The 24,201-nt window shown below is 34.5% G+C and overlaps 1 protein-coding gene across 2 annotated transcripts; it reads right to left on the bottom strand.

Moving 5' to 3' along the window:
• Positions 1–5,127: 5,127 nt before the first annotated feature.
• LOC147634768 (triacylglycerol lipase OBL1-like) lies at positions 5,128–17,239 on the bottom strand. 2 transcript variants are annotated; one of them, XM_086803950.1, is made up of 6 exons: positions 17,101–17,239; positions 15,438–15,790; positions 15,066–15,292; positions 14,868–14,901; positions 12,864–13,594; positions 5,128–5,425 (listed from the first exon to the last, which is right to left on the bottom strand). In XM_086803950.1, exons 1-6 carry the CDS (start codon positions 17,130–17,132, stop codon positions 5,363–5,365), a joined length of 1,440 nt encoding a protein of 479 aa, XP_086660076.1. In that variant the 5' UTR covers positions 17,133–17,239; the 3' UTR covers positions 5,128–5,362. The 2 variants fall into 2 exon arrangements, with proteins under 2 accessions (XP_086660076.1, XP_086660075.1); XM_086803949.1 differs by lacking the exon at positions 5,128–5,425 and adding an exon at positions 11,319–11,659.
• Positions 17,240–24,201: the final 6,962 nt, after the last annotated feature.

Raw genomic sequence — 24,201 nt, 5'->3', positions numbered from 1 at the left:
GATATTCCATCCTTGCATCTTCTTTGCATCCATGTGTATCCACATGCAATTTATCACCACTGTCATCCTATGGCTCCATCTCTCCACTATCGGAATGTTGCATTCTTGTATCCTGCGCATCAACCTTATGCACATTTGTAAAATAGGTGCTGATTCATTTTCTTGAGGCCCCAACCCCCCACTAACCGAATATGATGCCGACGATGGAAGCTCTGCATAAGCCTCATCTACCACCTCCCTACATTTTTGTATTGGCATTGTAAGATCCCTGTTCCCACCGCGCAACGGATTCGGGGTGCTAGCAGCAGAAGTAACACATCTTGCGCGGGTCAAGGTCTCACACTCGGGGCCTCGCCCACGGATATCCGGACAAGAGACTAATCCGTCGGTTTTTCCAAAACCAAACCCGAAAAAACTTCCCTTATCCGGAAAGCACGGGCGATTCCACCAGGATAACTCTTTACTCTAACATAGTCAAGATCATTACTGATCAAACTGATCCGACTATACCTCTAACGGTACTTGGTCAGATCAAGGAAGAAACTTGCACTTGCATCATTGGGATCAATGCTTTTTTCTCCATCAAGAGGCACAACCGTTGATTCCTATCCATAGAACAATTACTATCCGGGATTTACTTTATCTATCGTAGTAATAGAAATTAAATCTTGATTTACGGATCCATCAGTCCACCATCCAGTCCCATGGGTTAGCCAACCTCCCAACCACTGTAGTGATGGGATCCAATTAGGAATTTGATTAGGTTTTGTCCCGGGTACCAGGGAAAAGAGTTCCTAGGTCCCCTAGCTGGAAGTTCATGCAAACATAAAACTAGTCACACCACTTACACACCCAATATGAAATTGCCTTTTTCTCAGCATCAACTATCTTTCAAACAATCCTTTAATGAAACCATTATGTCGCTCTGATGACAATCCTCAAAGTCTCTGGTTGAATCCTTATTTCCCGTCATTCATTCATCGGTGTACTTATGGCATCATTGGCAACCAAAACGCTCACCACACCTGTTCACTCAAGGGCCTTTTCCATAGTTCCTAGCTCATAGTAACCGGCAATATATTCATATAACAGAATGGAATCTCCGTGGAGGATCAGCAAGATCAACCCATAGATCCATATAAAAGAGCCATGGACTCATCCGTTGAGGACCAGCAAGGTCAATCAACCAGATCCATGCCCGGTTTCAGAAAACAACTCTTACTCCTTGTTCCAATATCTTCCACGACGCACGTGTGGGTATCTTCGGCGACCCAGAGCCCGAGCACCGTATGGTCAGCACCCTCTAGGATCCTTCGCAGGTAACCTAGCGCTTCACTCATAGGCCGCTTCCTTGGTCCCTCATCCACCGTACACCGAAAGCTCACCATTTAGATCGAACCAAGGCTGGTCAAGACCTCGATCGACCTTGCTACTCTAGACGTCCTCCATTGACTCTCCGTCAGCAGTTGCAACTTTATCAGTTCGATCTTCATGACCTTAATCCTCAAGACGGTCAAAATGCTTCCCTAGCATTCTTGACATAAAACAGTCATTTACAAATAAATTCAATTTAGATGAGAATGACACTTTGAATTTAAAATTCAATCTTTTATGCATAAATTCAATTTGGTAGGAATTACACTTTTAGAATAAAAGAATTTCTATTATGCATCTAAGTTATGCATAAAATCCATTTATGAGGATGAAAATCACACTTTTAGTATAAAAAGAATATCTTTTATGCATACCTCTATACATGAAATCCAATATGATAAAAGTAACACTTTTACAATAAAATAATCAACTTTTATGCATACCTCTATGCATGAAATCCAAATATGATAAAAGTCACACTTTTATAATAAAATAATCAACTTTTATGCATACCTCTATGCATGAAATCCAAATATGATAAAAGTCACACTTTTATAATAAAATAATCCACTTTTATGCATACCTCTATGCATGAAATCCAAATATGATAAAAGTCACACTTTTATAATAAAATAATCAACTTTTATGCATACCTCTATGCATGAAATCTAAATATGATAAAAGTCACACTTTTATAATAAAATAATCAACTTTTATGCATACCTCTATGCATGAAATCCAATTATGATAAAAGAAACACTTTTATATTAAAATAATCAACTTTTATGCATACCTCTATGCATGAAATCCAATTATGATAAAAGAAACACTTTTATATTAAAATAATCAACTTTTATGCATACCTCTATGCATGAAATCCAAATATGATAAAAGAAACACTTTTATATTAAAATAATCAACTTTTATGCATACCTCTATGCATGAAATCCAAATATGATAAAAGAAACACTTTTATAATAAAATAATCAACTTTTATGCATACCTCTATGCATGAAATCTAAATATGATAAAAGTCACACTTTTATAATAAAATAATCAACTTTTATGCATACCTCTATGCATGAAATCTAAATATGATAAAAGTCACACTTTTATAATAAAATAATCAACTTTTATGCATACCTCTATGCATGAAATCCAATTATGATAAAAGAAACACTTTTATAATAAAATAATCAACTTTTATGCATACCTCTATGCATGAAATCTAAATATGATAAAAGTCACACTTTTATAATAAAATAATCAACTTTTATGCATACCTCTATGCATGAAATCTAAATATGATAAAAGTCACACTTTTATAATAAAATAATCAACTTTTATGCATACCTCTATGCATGAAATCTAAATATGATAAAAGTCACACTTTTATAATAAAATAATCAACTTTTATGCATACCTCTATGCATGAAATCTAAATATGATAAAAGTCACACTTTTATAATAAAATAATCAACTTTTATGCATACCTCTATGCATGAAATCCAATTATGATAAAAGAAACACTTTTATATTAAAATAATCAACTTTTATGCATACCTCTATGCATGAAATCCAATTATGATAAAAGAAACACTTTTATATTAAAATAATCAACTTTTATGCATACCTCTATGCATGAAATCCAAATATGATAAAAGAAACACTTTTATAATAAAATAATCAACTTTTATGCATACCTCTATGCATGAAATCTAAATATGATAAAAGTCACACTTTTATAATAAAATAATCAACTTTTATGCATACCTCTATGCATGAAATCCAATTATGATAAAAGAAACACTTTTATATTAAAATAATCAACTTTTATGCATACCTCTATGCATGAAATCCAATTATGATAAAAGAAACACTTTTATATTAAAATAATCAACTTTTATGCATACCTCTATGCATGAAATCCAAATATGATAAAAGAAACACTTTTATATTAAAATAATCAACTTTTATGCATACCTCTATGCATGAAATCCAAATATGATAAAAGAAACACTTTTATATTAAAATAATAATTATTTTATGCATACCTCTATGCATGAAATCCAAATATGATAAAAGTATCACTTTTAGAATAAAATAATCATCAATTATGCATAACATAAAAATCAATTTCTCTATGATTACAATAAAATTCTTTCAATTAATCTAGGATGAGAATTCCTAGAATATGGTACGAAGTTCTCTTTTCATGCTTTGAATGAAATTATTTTATGTGTAATTTTTATAAAAATTTTGCCATAGCTCCACTACTATGACTGATAAATCTCAATTTATTTTGAAGGATAAAGCTTATCATTAAGAAAATGATTAGAATGATCCCTAATTGGATCATTAATCCAATAATGGCTTGAATCATCAATATTCATGAAATACATAAACTAAAAGCATAGAAAAAAGCCATTAATTTGACCTCAAGCATAGATTAATCTTGGATTAAGAAAAAGCTTTATGAAAAGCTTCATTTGGATTGAGAATGGGTCATGAGTATGACCATTTCTTGAGTGAGAGAGAGAAATTACATAAAAACCATTACAATTAAGCATAAATGAAAATTTATGTAATTCTTTACTATCATTAATCAATTAACTTCAATAGCATTCATCAAATTATGTAATTCTTCACTACCATTCATCAATTAACTTCAATAGCATTCAAAAACCATTCCAATTAAGCTTCTCAAGCTTGAGAGGGGTTGAGAAGAGAGAAACCTTGAGAAATTATAGAAAAGATCAAAATTCACCATTTATCTTACAAATTGCTTGATTCTTTGTTCACGGTAGAGGCCCCCAACCAATCAATTGGTTAAGTATGTTGATGGAGCCACCAATGGGGATTGAAGAAAGAGGGAAGCTCCAATTTGTTCAATTTGGAGAGAATTTTAGAGAATAGTAGAAACTAGCATTATTTCAGCATAACTCTAGTATAGTAAAATTCTTCCTCCTTTTTTCAAAGGACTCATGTTCTATTTATAGGAGAGGGAAGCTCTAACCAAAGCTAACTAAATTCTAGAATTTTCCAGATTCAGTTTGGTTGAATTTGGACTAGATTTGGATCTAGTTTGGTTCCTTTTTGATTCGGTTTGGTTCCATTTTGATTTGGTTTGATTCAAGAGAGAGGAGAGATAAAAATATCACATTATTTTTAAGTTTAAAACTCATTCAAGCATGTGAAATATGCACCTCCTTTAATGGACTCCCCTTCCTTACATATGTGTCAAAATGGAATTATTATACCCAAAATATCTCATACTTTTAATATTTCTCATAGTTTTTTACTAATAAACCTTGTACATTTTCAACTCTTCATCTTATGTGAGCATTTACTCATTTTTGGATACCCAAAATATCTCATATTTTTTATATTACTCATAGTTTCTTACTAATAAACCTTGTACATAGTCAACTCTTCATCTTATGTGAGCATTTACTCATTTTTGGGTATCTTCTTTTACAAAATTGGATTTATCTCCTCCCTACACATGGATTGATGCTATTGGCCCATAGGAACCTTAATTGGACCATAATCCAAAAATTTCTAAAAATCTAGACCCTTAGGCTAAGGTCCTTTATACCCATTTCCAATAAATTTCAATTGCACATTGAAAAGTTCTTTTTGAATTTCTGTTTCAGGGGAATTAATTTTAATAATATGAAAAATTTTCTATCTAAAAATATTCAAAATCTGAATATTCTCTCTCTATGTCAAAATAGGCAAAGACTAGATCTTTTATATTTCTGAAGAGGGGATTGATTACAGGGGAAGAGGCTGGACATCTTGAGAGGCTGGGGAGGAATCTTACAGGCATGGACCTATGCATGTAGAGATATTGCAAATGGAAAATAAAACCACAATGGCTCAAAGCCATGAACTATGGGGAAATAAGAACAAGACTACAATTTCTTGCAGGCTTTAGGCTTGGGGCCACAACCAAATGAATCGTTGGATTGTGATGATGCACTTGCTATTTTTCACAAAATTGTTTGTGTTTTCTTTGAGGTTTTTCCTGTTTTATCTTGTTGTACCCCTGCAAACAAAGAATTGCACATAAGAAACAAGCTCAACTTGATACATAGCCTACACTAAGAAGAAAATCACAAATTACCTTCACTTAGGGCTGATTATTATTCTTGCGTTTTAATTATTTTTTGTTCCAAACATGTCTTGCAGTGTGGGTTCCTCCTCATCGCTATATTTTTTTCCTTTTGGAGAATCTGTATAGTTCAACATGCACTAGGAACAGGCTTAATACCATCTTACTACTTATAGGTGAAATATATATGCAAGCAACACTGTAGCTAAAAGTGCAAGGGGTACTGAAATTCCTCTGAGGAGTAGGTTCCTTCTTTGCACTATGTGACTTAATAGAAATAGCTGCAATTTTTTGCACATTAACTATCTTAGGTACCTCTATATAATCAGTGTGTAGTGAAGAGTCATAACCATGCGGGAGTGATGAACCACATTAAGAAGATTGGTTCTCTGTAAGCACAATATTTAGTTGTGTATGTAATCAAGAATTTCCAAAATATCTACACTCACGAGTTTACCTCTAATAATAGGATCAACTCATGGCATATCAATTTGGTTGTTTTCTCAGCTCACTAGTAGACTCTACATAGACATGCACATTCATAACCTCCCTTGGAACAAGCAAAATAAAAATAAAACTTTTCACATAATTTTAAAGAAAAAAAGTTTTACCTTAAAACAAAACAAAGCCCAAGTAGAAGTGAACCTAGTCAGGTAGTTAGGCTAGTTACATGACAAATATGTGCTAGCTAGCTTCCTCCTAGTTATATGTACCTAGTTACATGACAAATATCAAATATGTTACAAGTAGTTAGGCTAGTTATAGCACAAATATGTGCTAGCTAGCTTCCTCCTAGCTATATGTACCTAGCCAGTACTTGTTGTACCTAGCTAACTTCAAACTAGCTAGTGCTTGTTTAGCTAGGGACTTTAAATGATAGGTTAAGCTAGCTAGGTACTTGATGTGACTATCTACAAGTAGCTTTTACCTAGCTACTACCTATCTACAACTAGCTGCTAGCTAGCTAGGTGCTTGATGTGACTTTTACCTAGTTACTTAGATAAGAAATGGACCTATTTGCTACATTACAACAAGTTGCTAGCTTGGTGCGAAAGAGTCTTACTAGTAAGAAGCTACCTACAACTAGCTACCTTTCTAATAGCTAGTTACGAGCTAGATAGCTTTCAATTAGCTAGTTGATGGCCAGCTATGTGCTAACTACCTAGCCATATACCTAGTTAAGAGATAAGTAGATGGCTAGCCAAGTGATAGCTAGCTTCCAACTAGCTCGTTAGAAGCTACCGGTAGCTAGCTTCTGGTAGCTAGTATCTAGATGGTAGCAAACAGCTAGCCAGTAGCTAATAGTGGCTAGGTAGTAGCTAGATGGTATAATAGTTATTAGGTAGAAGCTAGATGGTATAGTAACCAAGTAATAGGTACCAACCAAAGGTTAGCTAGTAGCTAGCTATTCACTCATTAACTAGGTGGCAGGTATAAGATAGATCGGTCTACCTAGGTGACGTGTCCTTACTATAATGCAATTATTAGGCTTATGGGCTAAATCTGAGGATACATTCTACCTACCTATTTCTTTATGCACACATGATCTAACAGAGCATGTACACAAACTAAGAAAATAGAAGCAAGAGCAACTTAGTCTTTGGTATTTTTAACCCACAAGATGGCAACAAAATCATGGTGAAGTATGCCTTCACCTCATCCCAAATTGTTTGCAGCTCGCATGATGGCTGCATATAAGTGCTCCCCATTCAACACAACAATCCAAGACAAAATATATGGTACGAATGCTTACAGGATAGCATGAAAACTCCTATTATGCTCCAATCATGAAAGCCCATGCCACAACCACTACATTATTTTGCTACAAAAGAAAATGTTGATGGTTTGGTTTGATTGCCCTTAGATAATTGTCATTGCTATACAAATTGCATTTGGCTGCATCGTATGAATCTTTGGTTGAATCACACTCCAAGTGCACCCTCTTCAAGTGTTTTGACCTATCCTTCAACATAGAATTGATATTGTTAATGATAGAGGGGATGCCATCACTATTAGCAAGGATTTGCTAAGCATTGAAAGCAGCAAAGGTATTGCTACGACCTGCATGAAAGGATACCCCTGCCATACTATTATCAGTGGATCTTAATGGCTTCTTGATGGTAAAATTAACTATTGGTCCAAGGCGTGACATCGGGTTCTATAGAAATATTCAATGCAAGCCAACACCTCTTCTTATTTTCCAAAGTTCCCATCTTACAAGATTTTTCCATGGCCTCTTTAGCAAACACTACCCATGCTACTGGTACCTTGGCGATCTACACAAGACCATACCGAGTACCAAAATGGTGCATGCGGCCCATTGCAAAGGCAATGCTCAGCTTTGCATTTCTCACCTTGTCCTCTTGATAAACTTTTTGATATAGTGCCCTAAAATATTCCTTCACCTCCTCATGAATTAGTCATGCCTTGAATGGTCATGCATTTGTCTTGTTTTCCTTTTAAAAATAGTAAGCCACAACTCATCCATCACATCAATATGAAGAGGGTTTACACCATCTATGTTGAGCTCGTACATAACATGGAACTTCTCCTTAGTGTAGCAAAAGACATGGCTTTGTTGGCTCGGGGTTGAGTTGCTCTTCACCATTTTTGTAATGCACGCATGTGAGATGAGAGACAAATTCAAAAAATGATGGAGATAGCATTCTGTAGAACAAGAGAGAATAAATAGCTTGTAGCATAGCTAACCCACCTGTAGTCTTCTTCCTTGGCTATGTCTACAAAGGGGTTGTATTCTTCAAGAGCACAAGAATGAAAGAGGATGCACAAGCATGTGCAAAACTGAGATGGTTGAAACCTTTTTCCTATATGAAGTTTAAGGTTCAGTGACATCACTTAATGGGGGTATAAACAAATGTTTTTTCATTTTCCTAGCTATAATTTCTTTTCTATATTTGTAGCTATGGAACAAAATATAAACTCACTAGCCCAAAGGTCACTAGTTAGCTGGTGTAAGTGGTCCACCTTAACATTGCCCATATGCAAAATGGACGCATATATGATGGCTCAACCAATAAATGGGCATGATCATAAGCATGGATATGTGATCATAGGGTGGTTGGACATATGCAAAATATCTTGAAAGGAACATGCATAATGGGATAATGAGAATGCTGCTTCGACATCATGGGGAGGGATATTTCCATGAACAAAGTTATAATAGTGCATAACCTTCTTGAAGGGTTCACAATAGATTCTAAATAGTCACATGGGTCTAGGTTCACTCCAACCAATGATTGAGTGAATGGATCAAGGTAAAAGGCCAAAATTAAAATCCCATTGAAGTAACACTTCAGCTAATTATATGAGGTAAACTCTAGGGAGGATCAACAAGATGTAAATTAGCATGCTCATTCATTGTAAAATGATGTCCTTTAATTTAACTTTTTGCATTCATATTTTTCTAGTTTAAAAATATTAATATATTACATATGATACATTTTTAAATCTTATGTATTAAAGCTATAATGTGTATAGATTATGTCATCATATTTTTATAATTATAACCATATATAAAATACAAGGTTGGTGGTATTTTTTAATGCAAATTGTTTTCTTCAATTTGGTTTCTATATGTCAATTCTTTTGTCTTCTTCCTTTTTATGTATTCTTCTTTCTTTTATCCTTAACTCTAACTTTCTCTCCTCTCCTCTTTTTTCTCCATTATCTTCCTCTTAATCTTGATGCATCTACCATCATATTACTCTAGATCAATTTACCAAAGTAAGGAAATTATTGAAGCATCAAAAACTCCATAAAATCAATACTGTTAATTTGATCAAACTATGTGCATTGTCAAGTTATAGTTTGTTTACATTTTCCCTTTTTTAAAACTTATAGATCTAATTCCCTACCTATGAAAAAATGAAAGGGTTATGGGATGACAACAATATTCACTTTCGGCCTGAAAGTCATAAAGTGCTAGCATAGTTATATGCCATAATTATGATAAAAAATGTCATAGTTGCACTATTGTCACAGTAGAGTTGGCAAAAGCATGTTGGGTGGTAATTTAATGATTGTAAGGCATGTGCTTATTTATATTATGGGCATAAGCACAATTATGTGCACTATGGACTTTATCACATTGTGTAGTGATTGCAACCAACAATGGACATACTTGTGTGATTCACATAATAATGGGCATGGGCATGAACATGTAGATCAAACAGATTCCTTTATACGATGAGTTCAGTTTTTTGTTGTAAACACCTTTCATCATGATAAGATTATCAATAAAAAATATTTATTTTAAAATAATAGTTTATCAAGAGGAGAAATTTCAAAAAAAAGTATGGAGCATTCAAATGCCTAAATTTTTTCCTATTAATCAATATGCTACTTATTATCTCAAACTAGTTTATTGAAACTAAACATATGTGAAATAATTACTCTTATTGTGTTATACACTACTATTACATTCATTTTACAAGGTTTCTTGTTGTAAACCAACATGCTTGTAGATTTATAACTCAACCACTAACAAGTTAACAACTAACATTCTAGTTGCTAGGTTATATAGATATTTTGAAAAACCAAAACACTAGCATCTTTAAAATTTTACATAATGTGGGTGACTTTTTTGTGAGAATTTATTAGTTTGTCTTAAGAGTCTTCATTCATATTTTATTTTCATTAGGTAGAAATATTCATTATAAACTCTCTATAAGAGGACTAATAGATTATTAAATTTGACTAGCAAAAACATGCCACAAGCATGCCTTTATGAAGTACATTAAGTTCTTAAGGCCTTGGTGTCACTAAGAAATATGCAAAATATAAGCATGTGAGTTTAAAAGGAAAAATTATTACTTTTAAAAACTTATAGAAAGAAAAACAATTTATATACATGAATGCACCTATAACTAGAAAGTAATAAAATTTTATATGTTTTCTTTAAAATGGATAAATTTTATAAGAAAATGCATCTTGCTTGGTCATAGAAACAACAAGATATTCCACAAGATTTAAAAAAATCAAGAGAGATGGAGAACAATATTAAATTACTATGATCTACCCACCTGTGCACTCCAGCCAACAAGGAGCTTTAATGATGATCTAGGTAGACTATGAGATAGAGGATGCCATGAACTTGAAAGGTGCACAATGTAATGAAGATAGATTTCAACTAATGATCTCAATATACAAAGGAGGCTACCAAACCTCTTTATATATAACACCTCTAAGGGTTGGCATGTCCTAGGTCAACCAAGATTGGCCACCCTACGGCTCGTCCAAATGGACAAAATTAACCATGTCCCTTGTTGACTAGGATAATATTGAACTAAACATATGATCGTAGCTCATTGTAGCTCTTGATATAGCTTCTAAGCCCATATAGGGTCATCCTCTAAGGGCCCGTTTAGGCTACACAACCCAAGGACTAGGTGTCCTCAATAAGATCTCCTTCCACCCTTGTGTACAATCTATTAGCTCACTCTCATGCATCCTACTTGGAGTGGTGCCAAGTTTGAATATGCGGTCTCCTAACCATCTAGCCATCACTTATGGCAAACCCCAATGTCTAAACTAGGCATCATCACGTCTTAACATGCTTAACACAAAGTGGTTTCATATATGAGGCCTTACAAAAATACAAAAAAGTGATGAGGGTGGAGCATTGATTTCCAATAGTTTTATTGCCTCATAATTTACAAGAGGCTTGGGTGTATTTAGAATGTTAAATTTTCATGTTAATATTAATCAATGTTATAGTTATCGTCTTCTTACATCAATTTAAACATATTTCACTTTTTGAAAAACTTAAGTATTTATCTATCCTACTACCATAGATTAATAACACTTATTACCAAGAAGGGAATTCTTTGATATTTGAACTCATCATATGTCACATAGAACTAAAGATTGAAAAATAATTGATCATATTCTACCAAGTTAAACCCATTTTGAGGGTTTGCTCCTTATTGCATCTATATAGTATGTAGGGAAGTGTGTGAAAACTCCTGGAAATACTACTGCACAAAATCGCATCAATAAGTATAGGAATGTTTGCACAGATTCTTGGTTTCTTGCATGCCTTCCAAATATCTGGTGAAGGCTTGCACATAGCTCTTTTAGAGCACATATATGCGGCCCTAGTAGGAAGAGAAATGACAAAATGTTTTTGTAGGGTTCTTCTAGTAGAATCTGCAAAAATGGTGATAAATTGTATGAGACACTAAAGAGAAATTTATTAACAATTAACTTATTTAAAAATATAGAAAACACCAAATACACTTAAGGATAAGGATACTTATAATAGTGTAGGTATTCTTTTCAAACTTACAAAGATAATGAGAAAGGTATTGATACATTGAAGAGTCATCACCAAGATCACAAACTTATCTCCTACTTTGGATTAGGAAAAATCACATGGTTACTTGAGAATAGTTAATGGAAAATGCACGGATTATTCATAAATATGTATGTGAAATAAGGGCATGCTTCTTGGTTTTGATTACCTTAGAGTTGTAACCTTTATATATTTTTCTACCATGGTATGAGTTTGTTTGATTTTTTATGTCAAGAATGGATTGACCAATAATTTTAGTTTTAGAAACAATTTAATGTTCTTATGCAAAACTTTTAGGATCTAGGCTTAAGTGTTTAACATAAATCTAACCCTAACATAAACAAGTTTAACACAAGTCATTCCCTAGTAAATTCGTTACTTTTTTTCTTTATTCCTATGTCATTTATAAACATAAATCTAGTCCTAACATATAGAGGTTGCATAAAAGGAAGATCGTGTGTAGATTTGTCACGTGTTTCCTTTATTCCTATGTGTGGATGTGTCACGTGTTTCCTTTATTCCTATGTCATTTATTTGTTAGTGTAATGTGTGTGCACATATGTTAAGGTTCCCACGGTATATTCATGAGTGATGACTAACAATTACTAGCTTCAAGAAAATTACTATGAAGCCATCAATTAAACAATTAGATGCCTTTACCTTGTCTAAAAACAATTTTTATATTCTTAACTTGATGATAATTTTCAGCAATGTTGGCCATGTCCTTCTTGACCATGTTAGTGTGTAATTGGTTTAATAATCATATAATATACTAATTCCTATCATATCTTGCATGTGTATGATGATAGGCATTGGATTTGGATGATACTCATCTTGAAGAGACATGTGAAGAGTTGACATTCTAAAGCACAAATGAACATAATGGTATTGGCTAATTATGTGGATGTAAAAGTGCCCTTTCTAGGTTTTTATGTTTTAATGCTTTGAACATATTAAGGTATTGAGAAAAACAACCCACATATTAAGGTAATTAGATCTTTATGATATAATCTTAGCAATATATCATGATGTGTAGCAAACAACATACTTATTACTCACCTTTAATCCAGACAAGTTGTTGTCATAGTAATGACAGGGTGAGATGTGCTTGAATTGGAGAAGCTGATCGTCAAAGGGAACACGGGGGACCACGTCGGTTCGAAAAACCACTCGAAAGTACTTTTTTGTGCAAGTGCACAAATGCTTTTCCATGAATCTTGCAAATTGGGCATCTCCCACTCTTGGCTGCCCAAATGTGAAAACACCACCAAGTTTGGGTTTGATATCTTCCTCACATTCAAATAGCATTAATCCGGTTAGGAGGGTAGCCAAAGCCGCCCCTAAGCTATGCCCTGTGATGTAAACCTTTGCGCTAGGATGATCTCTTATCAAAGCTATGAGCTTAGCATGAATTTCATAATAAGCAAGGGGGTTGGGACTATGCTTAGTGCTATCATTAGCAACAACAACTTCTTGAGGCAAGGCGTAGTGATTGGATATGGATAAGTGATAGTCATGGTTATTACTCTTTTTGTTTTTCATGTTTTGCTTCATCTTGTGCATGAATGTACTGTGGATGGTAAAGCGACTGCCAAGTCCAAGGGCCTCAAGAAATCCCACATGCACTTTCCCCACCTTTTCACTAACCTTGTAGTAGGAGAAATCAAAATCTGTGCACCAGTCCAACACATCAAAAATTTGTGTCCCTCTAAAAGCCACCACAATCACATTAGCATCCCTCTCCTTGTCTGTAAATATGAAGGCCTGTGTCGTGTAAGCCTGCAAATATTCTATCATAATTCATGGTCATATAGTTAATAAACTTTAAATAACTCACCAATGACTAATTATCATAACTTTATTTAATTATATTCTATTAGAGCCTACTTGTAAATATTAAGATAAAATTATATCACAACTTTATTTAATTATATTCTATTAGGTCTGATTGTAAATATTAAGATAAATTTTGGATTTAGTTATTATGATTGAGATAGGTCTTGTTGTGGAAAGATTTATTTTATAGAAAATATTATTGTTATATTAATCTTTAGTTATATGCCTCTCTTTCCCAATATAAAAAACTCACTAGTCTAGTTTTGTTGTGGTGAGCTTTATTAGGCTATAATCATAAGATTCTATATATATTAGTCTTGGATTGTGATAACTAGATAGCTTAATTACTATCTTAGGTTATATATATACTAGTCTTGGTTGTTAAGATAGCTTTATTAGGTTATATATATAAGATTTTATATATACTAGTCTTGGGTTGTGATAAGATAGCTTAATTACTATTTGAATCATAGCTTGCATCAACAATGTTGTAACCTTTTCTTGCCAAATATCTCCACATACATATTCTTACTTAAACATTTGATTCAAATCAAAATACAAAATATATGTACATACATATTCTTACTTAAATATTTAATATTCAAATCAAAATATAAAATTTAGTCAAGTATTTGAGGTTACTATATCAAGATAATAATAGTTGTCATAATCATTAAGCTTTAGATAAGTTATGAGATTCAAACCCAATCTATGGCAAAACTCATGGATAGGGTATTCATTGAATTAATTCCAAGGGAAAGAGGAGAGTAAGGATATTACATGCATCTCAAGAGTAGGGTTAAGTTCTAAGATTATTATATACATCTCAAGGGTGGGGTAACGGGTTTCAAATCCCAATTTTGATAAGCTGCTTTTAAAAGTTACTCTAACTTATAAGGTTAGTAGGGGTCTTAGAGCTTCATCCTAGTATCTAGACCTTAGATTAACTAAGAGGGATTGCTAAGCTCAAATAATTTACCAACTAGTTTAGTTCTAGCTAGAGCCATTAGAGAGAATATGGATATAAAGGTTGCTTTTGTGAGATAAAAAAAATTGATTGAAAAGAAGTAACATTAACATCACATCAAGCACTAATGTGCCAGTATATGGACTTAAAGAGCTCAAGTCAAAAAACTAGCATTAAGCACTAACATAATATAAAGGATTTTTACTACATGAGACTAAAATGCTTCGACACAAGATAGATGTCGAAGGTTGATAACTGACCGTTCCAACAGTTTAAGTACTCAACAAAGTTCATCTGCAAGAACACAATGTGGTGATTTTATTTAGTTACATTTAAGTATTTAACAAGGTCCACATGCATGAAAGAGTATAAAGTGGCCATTTTATTAAAAAATAAACCATTACTCAAATCATAAGGACATCAATAAGGAAAAATGAATCTATTCAAGTAAATTTTACCTTCCAATTGTGCTTCACTACTCTTTTGATGACTTTAGCATTCTCATAAGCGAGTTTGGAAGCCATGATGCAAAGATCTGCCATTACTTGAGCTTCAATATCATTGGAATGACTAAATGGCTCATAATTATGATTTTTTTGAAGGAGGAGATCTTGACGTGGATCAGTTAATCCAAGCAAGCTATAGTAATCCTCATCTTCAACCTTAGGCATTCTTAGATCGGGACCTGGTTAAATATTAGCCAAGAAAACATGAGATAAATTGCTCAATAAAGTAATCAAAGATGAGATAAATTGCTCAATAAAGTAATCAAATACTCTTGACTTTTTGAAAATAATCACATATATATATTCTTGGAAGGGTGGCAATACCTTGACCAAAGAAACACCTAGTAAAGGTTTGGCATAGTCCTCCATTAATGGAGATGATATTGAGGAGGCGTTCTAATGGGTAAAATATGTAGGTTTCTAAGGGTTTAGCAAGGAGGAGGAGTTTCATTAGCAAGATGGATAGAAGCACCGTCCAGTTTGAAGTTACTAAGGTGGGGTTTGTGGATGTAAATGAGTTATAATGAGGGCTTATTCTATTTGGGTTAAGTGATGGTGGGCGCTTTGTGAAGAGGGAGATGATGTGAGATGCAAGGAATTTTAGGGGATTAATCTCTGTGATTAGCGCGCATACGTACTCCTGCACCTCCTCCGTCTCTTCATCCAAAGTGCTCCAGCTGAATCATTAAAGCAGTGCTTACAATCAATAATCGATCATTAGCAGCTATGCGTATTCGTATTAGTAAAAATTAAATCAAATCAAACGTTGCTTGGATAGATATATCAAGATACTGTCAAGCAATAATCATCTTCATTCACAGTTGCAATAAAAAAACGTCAGTATGGCAGCTTCGATCTAGCTCGGACTTGATATATATATCCATATCAGTCTCCATGGCGATTGCGCCGCACCCGCCGATAATTAGGGTTCCCGTGGAAGCTAACATGCTGATAATTACGGTTACTGGGAATGGATCATGACCATGGCGTGCCACGGTTTACAGGACGATAATTAGGGTTTCTGAGGCCAGTATTCAGGGTTTCTCGCTATGGAAGCTCAAGGTGCAGAGGCCATCATGGTGGGGGAGAAATCGAAGGTAAAGACGGTCGACTATGGACTGTCTCAGAGATCTATTTAAGCGGCTTATAATGAAATCAATAATTAATGCAGCTTCGATCGAGGTCGCATTGCAGGCCGGATTTGATATATATATATCCGTATCAGTCTCCATGGCAACTGCGCCGCACCGTGCCGAAAATTAGGGTTTCCGTGGAAGCTAACATACTGATAATTACGATAACTGGGAATGGATCATGATCATGGCGTGCCACAGTTTATAGGACGATAATTAGGGTTTCAATGGAAGTCAGGGTTTCTCGCTATGCAAGCTGCAGAGACCATCATGGCGGTGGAGAAATCGAAGGTGAAGACGACTGCCTTGGAGATCAACAATAATTAAATTACATCATACGATAATCAAATTATGATTTGGTGTACAATAATTCCAAGTAGAAATAACTGTATTTGTAATCCTTTCTATCAACGCAAATCTCTTCTTCTGTTCTCTTCTGAATCACTGCAATCACTATTTTAAATTATCCGCGATTAATTTTACCAATACTTTACGAAAAACATTATCAAGAAATGGATCATTGCCGAGATCAAACTAATTTAATCGACATTTGTAAATTACCAGTGAAATCAAATGAATTCTACCAAGTTAATATTATCAATGAATTATTGTCATTACTACCCATAAATGAATTATTGAGGCTAAATTCGCCGATCAAATATCGTATTCGATTCAATCGGAGCAAAATCTTCTTTTCTTGAAAACAAATCAAATATTGATTACTATTTGATTGTGGGTGATATGCAAATATAATGATGGTATGGATAAAATGGAGTATTGTCAATTAATTAACCTCTTTAAGCTCTCTAGATTCAGAAGATTAATTCAAGCAATGTAAGTTAAAACTAACTTGCCTCCTCTCAAATATGGCTTGTTGCTCCTCCATCTCTGTATTGATGCAGCTTGAGCCTTATTTCTATTTGTTCTACCTATCTTGTAATAAAGTGTGAAGTGCATCCCCTTTACATATGACACAAGAGCACTTTATTCTACCTATATTATTGTTTATATGAAAGTGAAGTTTTAGGCTAGCCTTGCTTAGAATATTGTAGATAGTGGGGGGACTTGGACACTAGAGGTTGACACTTTAGCTTCATTTGCCCACAAAGATTCCAAGATCTACCTTGTTAATCCATGAAAAAAAGGCTGTGCAGATTTCCATCACATCATTGTTAACTTTTGCACATGAAAATGAGTACCATTGGTCTTGGTCTTTCGTGCACTCTTCTTCTTGCATGCAGAAATAAAAATCTACATAAGATATGAACATATAATCACATCATTGTTAACTTTTGCACATGAAAATGAGTACCATTGGTCTTGGTCTTTCGTGCACTCTTCTTCTTGCATGGAGAAATAAAAATCTACATAAGATATGATATATAATCACATGTATTTAATAGAGGAAGAATGTCAAAAGCTTATATACGTTCAACTTCCCCCTTAAAGTAAAGCTCGAAATTGGGTTGCTGCTTGTGGATGGATATCCACAAGTTCAACTTCATTTCACTTAGATGAATGGGAATTAAGTTTTAGGTAGGTGTATGATGAGCTTCCTTAACTTCATTGTGTGAGGAGGAGTTCAAGTAGGTACCATCAAAGGTTCATATAGGTATGATAACCTAAAAAAGATGAGAATTGTTAAGATTAGTGGGTGGTGCAGAAGAGAAGGGTATTTAAGCTTACAACTTCTTGTGTAAAATAAGCATGCCAATCATCTTCATGGTATTAAAAACTCTTAATTTTTCCAAGGGATTAATGTATTCACTCTTTCTATACGCCTTAAAACTCTTTTATTCTTCAAAGACAAGTGGTTTGGCTTATTATCTGGACTTCCTCCTTTTTCATGAAAAGAGGTCTTGATAATTATCACATGTTGCTATTTTGTGTAAGATTTCATCTTACATGGAAAGAAGATTACATGAAACAAGTCTTGGTAATTATCACATGTTCCTATTTTGTGTAATCTTCTAACATGAAAAGTAGTAAGTTGAATGTGAAAATAACATAAAATCGATCTTCAATTTCTAATCTTTGATGAATCTATAGTAGCTAAATGTTTAATTGTCTCAACACGAAAATTCTTAAATGAACAAAAATGAAGCTTTACATGGGTATAATGAGCTTCTTTAGCTGGAAAAGGTAAGAAGATTTAGGACTTATGCATGAACCTAGTTTACCACTCATCATGTGAATCAACATCATGACTCATCTTTACTTTGTTCAAAGTATATATTTAACTACTAGTTTTGAATGAACCTAAGGACACATAAGCATTTGTAGTGTGATTTAGTAATTATTCCATGGTCCATTTTAAGGACTATGGACAATTGCGAAAAGAATAAAGGGAGACAATAGTTTGCATCAGAGTCTAATAATAACTCATCAACATGGAATAATCCCAATCATCAACATCCCTAAGACTTTGAGATAATACCATGGAGATTCAAAATCAGAGTAAATTTCTTGGAATCATTTGTAATGGAATGGGTAAAGAGTGGAAAAGATGTAGATTTTATTAGTTGATTATAGCAATCCTATTGGGACAAAAATTTTGATACTAACCTTATGTACTCTTGAATGTTTTTGGATTTATAGATAAGATAGTATTTTTGTAATCAAAGTAGAGTCTACTTTTAATTACTACTCTAACGTCTACACTAGGAAAAATAATTCTCCCCCATTTGAAGAGTTTAAGTCATAATCCACATCTTGCTTTGATAAAAATCATTATCTATAAACATCAAGGATTATAAATTACAAATTTTTTTTTGGAGAAGAGACAATGAAGAGATGAAGCCTTTGATGAAGTGAATTCTAGCATCAACCAAAAGAAGAATCAAAATAAGGCCAACGAGTACAAGTATATATAATATATTTAAAGAGAATATACAAGTTCACAAAGAAGAGTAGACAACCATAGTAAATGCATACAACTATATGCGGTGGTTGAGCATATGAAGTCCTACAAGGGGAAATAGAGGAAAGAAAAAGGAAGTTAGAATATGATGTAAGGGAGGTTGAGCATATGAAGTCTCCAACTATATGCAAAGGTTAAGCATATGAAGTCCTACAACCACATGTGGGTGATTGAGCATATAAAGTCCTACAAGGGCCAATAGAGAAGAAAGAAAAAGAAAGTAAGAATATTATGTATGCGTCGAGTTCAAGAATATTATGTAAGGGTCGAGGTCGATACTTAGAGACATATCAATATGGTTGTTTTTCTCAGCTCACTAGTAGACTCTACAGAGACATGCACATTCATCACCTCCCTTGGAACAAGCAAAATAAAAATAAAACTTTTCACATAATTTTAAAGAAAAAAAGTTTTACCTTAAAACAAAACAAAGCCCAAGTAGAAGTGAACCTAGTCAGGTAGTTAGGCTAGTTACATGACAAATATGTGCTAGCTAGCTTCCTCCTAGTTATATGTACCTAGTTACATGACAAATATCAAATATGTTACAAGTAGTTAGGCTAGTTATAGCACAAATATGTGCTAGCTAGCTTCCTCCTAGCTATATGTACCTAGCCAGTACTTGCTGTACCTAGCTAACTTCAAACTAGCTAGTGCTTGTTTAGCTAGGGACTTTAAATGATAGGTTAAGCTAGCTAGGTACTTGATGTGACTATCTACAAGTAGCTTTTAGCTAGCTACTACCTATCTACAAGTAGCTTTTAGCTAGCTACTACCTATCTACAACTAGCTGCTAGCTAGCTAGGTACTTGATGTGACTTTTACCTAGTTATTTAGACAAGAAATTCCACTTTGCTACATTACAACAAGTTGCTAGCTTCCAACTAGCTCGTTAGAAGCTACCGGTAGCTAGCTTCTGGTAGCTAGTATCTAGATGGTAGCAAACAGCTAGCCAGTAGCTAATAGTGGCTAGGTAGTAGCTAGATGGTATAATAGTTATTAGGTAGAAGCTAGATGGTATAGTAACCAAGTAATAGGTACCAACCAAAGGTTAGCTAGTAGCTAGCTGCTAGTAGCTAGCTATTCACTCATTAACGAGGTGGCAGGTATAAGATAGATCGGTCTACCTAGGTGACGTGTCCTTACTATAATGCAATTATTAAGCTTATGGGCTAAATCTGAGGATACATTCTACCTACCTATTTCTTTATGCACACATGATCTAACAGAGCATGTACACGAGATGTACACAAACTAAGAAAATAGAAGCAAGAGCAACTTAGGGCCTGGTCGCATTATGGATTTCATCCAGCGATCTAGCTCAAACAACTGGTGCCCCTTCCGGTAATGATGTGATTTGGGTGCAGTAGAAAGGTGAAATGATTGCACGTGAAAAGACAGCTTTAGAGCAGCCGCCCAGCCATTTGAGTTGCTCCAAATTCCTACCCTCTACTTAAGCAGTTCATTCAGCTATTTAACTGTTAAATCCAGCTTTTCAACGTCAAATCAATGCATTAAGTGCACCAGTACTGTTGAGGGATAACCGGAAGGGGCACCGATTGTTTGAGGTAGATAGCTGGATGAAATCCATAATGCGACCAGGCCCTTAGTCTTTGGTATTTTTAACCCATAAGATGGCAACAAAATCATGGTGAAGTATGCCTTCACCTCATCCCAAATTGTTTGCAGCTCTCGCATATGGCTGCATATAAGTGCTCCCCATTCAACACAACAATCCAAGACAAAATATATGGTACGAATGCTTGCAGGATAGCATGAAAACTCCTATTATGCTCCAATCATGAAAGCCCATGCCACAACCACTACATTATTTTGCTACAAAAGAAAATGTTGATGGTTTGGTTTGATTGCCCTTAGATAACTGTCATTGCTATACAAATTGCATTTGGCTGCATCGTATGAATCTTTGGTTGAATCACACTCCAAGTGCACCCTCTTCAAGTGTTTTGACCTATCCTTCAACATAGAATTGATATTGTTAATGATAGAGGGGATTTGCTAAGCATTGAAAGCAGCAAAGGTATTGCTACGACCTGCATGAAAGGATACCCCTGCCATACTATTATCAGTGGATCTTAATGGCTTCTTGATGGTAAGATTAACTATTGGTCCAAGGCGTGACATCGGGTTCTATAGAAATATTCAATGCAAGCCAACACCTCTTCTTATTTTCCAAAGTTCCCATCTTACAAGATTTTTCCATGGCCTCTTTAGCAAACACTACCCATGCTACTGGTACCTTGGGGATCTACACAAGACCATACCGAGGACCAAAATGGTGCATGAGGCCCATTGCAAAGGCAATGCTCAGCTTTGCATTTCTCACCTTGTCCTCTTGATAAACTTTTTGATATAGTGCCCTAAAATATTCCTTCACCTCCTCATGAATTAGTCATGCCTTGAATGGTCATGCATTTGTCTTGTGTTCCTTTTAAAAATAGTAAGCCACAACTCATCCATCACATCAATATGACGAGGGTTTACACCATCTATGTTGAGCTCGTACGTAACATGGAACTTCTCCTTAGTGTAGCAAAAGACACGGCTTTGTTGGCTCGGGGTTGAGTTGCTCTTCACCATTTTTGTAATGCACGCATGTGAGATGAGAGACAAATTCAAGAAATTGTAATGCATGCATGTGAGATGAGAGACAAACTCAAGAAGTTGTACACACATATAGAGAGAAAGAATGCCACCAATGATGATGGAGGTAGCAAATCTTGAGATACCAAATCTTCCAATTGGGCATTGCGCTCCTTTAGTTGTTTAGCTTCATTTTTAAACTGTTCTGCATTATGATGGAAAGCTCTTGCTTTCTCTTGAATCAAAACATATTGCAAGAAAGTATTGCAAGAAAGTTGTGATAGCGCTAGATCCTCCAAAGTGTTGGCAGAAAGCCAACATATACAATTAGTCATGTTAAAACACAACAAATGTAGAACATTAAAAGATAAAAGTACAAACAAGTAAAGAAAGAACAATAATTTGCAGACCATCAATGACTGTGTATATAACTGGTGCTCTAAAAATGAATGAATGATTGAATACATAAGCAATGTGCTTTGTGAATTAAGAAGCTAATAGGTGTGGTACAAAGCGTCACATACATTTAATATGTTGGTTAGGTTGTCATAGCTATTATGACGAATAAGTATTAAATGACTAAGGATAAAACTATAAGTTAATAGAAAGACCAGGGACCTTTGATACGAACCATATCTAGACTAATTGTTGAAAATGACCTTAGATTTCATTTCTCTAATCTAAGGATCAGCTTAAAAATTGTGATTAGGAGTGGAGTTCACTATGAAAACATGAGCATTGAGCTCCATTAGGTTGGATTAGTGTGGGCTATCAATTTTGTACATGCATTTCATATTTTTTCATGCATTATTGAATTGGTAGCTTAGAAGCATGTAAATATATTAAAAAACAATAAATAAACATTTAATTACTTGAATAACAATCATTCATTACGATTAGGATCATTACTAAGAGCTAGGTAAAATATGGACTCTCATTTTTGCCCCTTAAGGATTTCCACACCTCCTCTCTCTAGAAAAATGGGCTCATGGTGATTTTTTTGCAAATCAAATCAAAAGTTGTCAGAGTTTAGACATTTGGAATCTACCCTTCGAGACCTTTCGAAAGATTATATAGCATGATGGGTAATTTTGCATATTTAAGAAGTCCCCAAATTGGTGATGATGTGACATGCCACATCATCACCAATTTGGGGACTTCTTAAATATGCAAAATTACCCATCTTGCTATATATCATTGGAAGGGTCTCAAAGAAATTATAGATTCCAAATGTCCAAAATTTTCTCACTTTTGAGTTGATTTGCAAAAATTTCACCATGAGCCCATTTTTCTAGAGAGCATCAATCCATATTACTTAACCCAAATCCAAATCATATGCGTATCCATTCTTAACCAAATACATCATTTTCCATCCCGTCACATCAGATTCATTCACTTCACTTAACATCCATTCCTATCTTTCTTAAATTACATTACGTCTCATCACATCCATTTCTCATTACATCTCATTCATTCACATCTTATATCATTCATTCACATTCTGATTCACATGACATCTCATCTCATCCATTCGCTCATATCGACATCATATCCATTCACATACATATTTTGATTCACATGACATCTCATCTCATCCATTCGCCATATCGATATCATATCCATTCACATACATATTTGCATTCATTATTCCACATACACATCCACATTCGTACATCCACATCTACATCTACATCCATACATCCATTTTCACATCTACATTCATACATCCACATCCACATCCACATCCACATCTACATCCATACATCCATTCATACATCCACATCCACATCCATACATCCACATCCACATCCACATCCACATTCACATCTACATCCATACATCCATTTCCACATCCACATCCATACATCCACATCCACATCCACATCCACATTCATACATCCACATCCACATCCACATCCACATCCATACATCCACATCCACATTCATACATCTACATCCATACATCCACATCCACATTCACATTCATACATCCACATCCATACATCCACATCCACATTCATACATCCACATCCACATTCATACATCTACATCCATACATCCATTTTCACATCCACATCCACATTCACATCTACATCCATACATCCATTTTCACATCCGCATTCATACATCCACATCCACATCCACATCCACATCCACATCTACATCTACATCCATACATCCATTTTCACATCCACATTCATACATCCACATCCACATCCATACATCCACATCCACATCCATACATCCATTTTCACATCCACATTCATACATCCACATCCACATCCATTTCCACATCCACATTCATACATCCACATCCGCATCCATACATCCACATCCACATCTACATCCATACATCCATTTTCACATCCACATTCATACATCCACATCCACATCCATACATCCATTTCCACATCCACATCCACATCCACAT

Source organism: Cibotium barometz, chromosome 10 (genome assembly GCF_041138505.1).
Source record: "Cibotium barometz isolate CiBa-2024 chromosome 10, ASM4113850v1, whole genome shotgun sequence".
NCBI lineage: Eukaryota > Viridiplantae > Streptophyta > Polypodiopsida > Cyatheales > Cibotiaceae > Cibotium > Cibotium barometz.
This window is presented reverse-complemented; position numbering and strand designations above follow the sequence as displayed.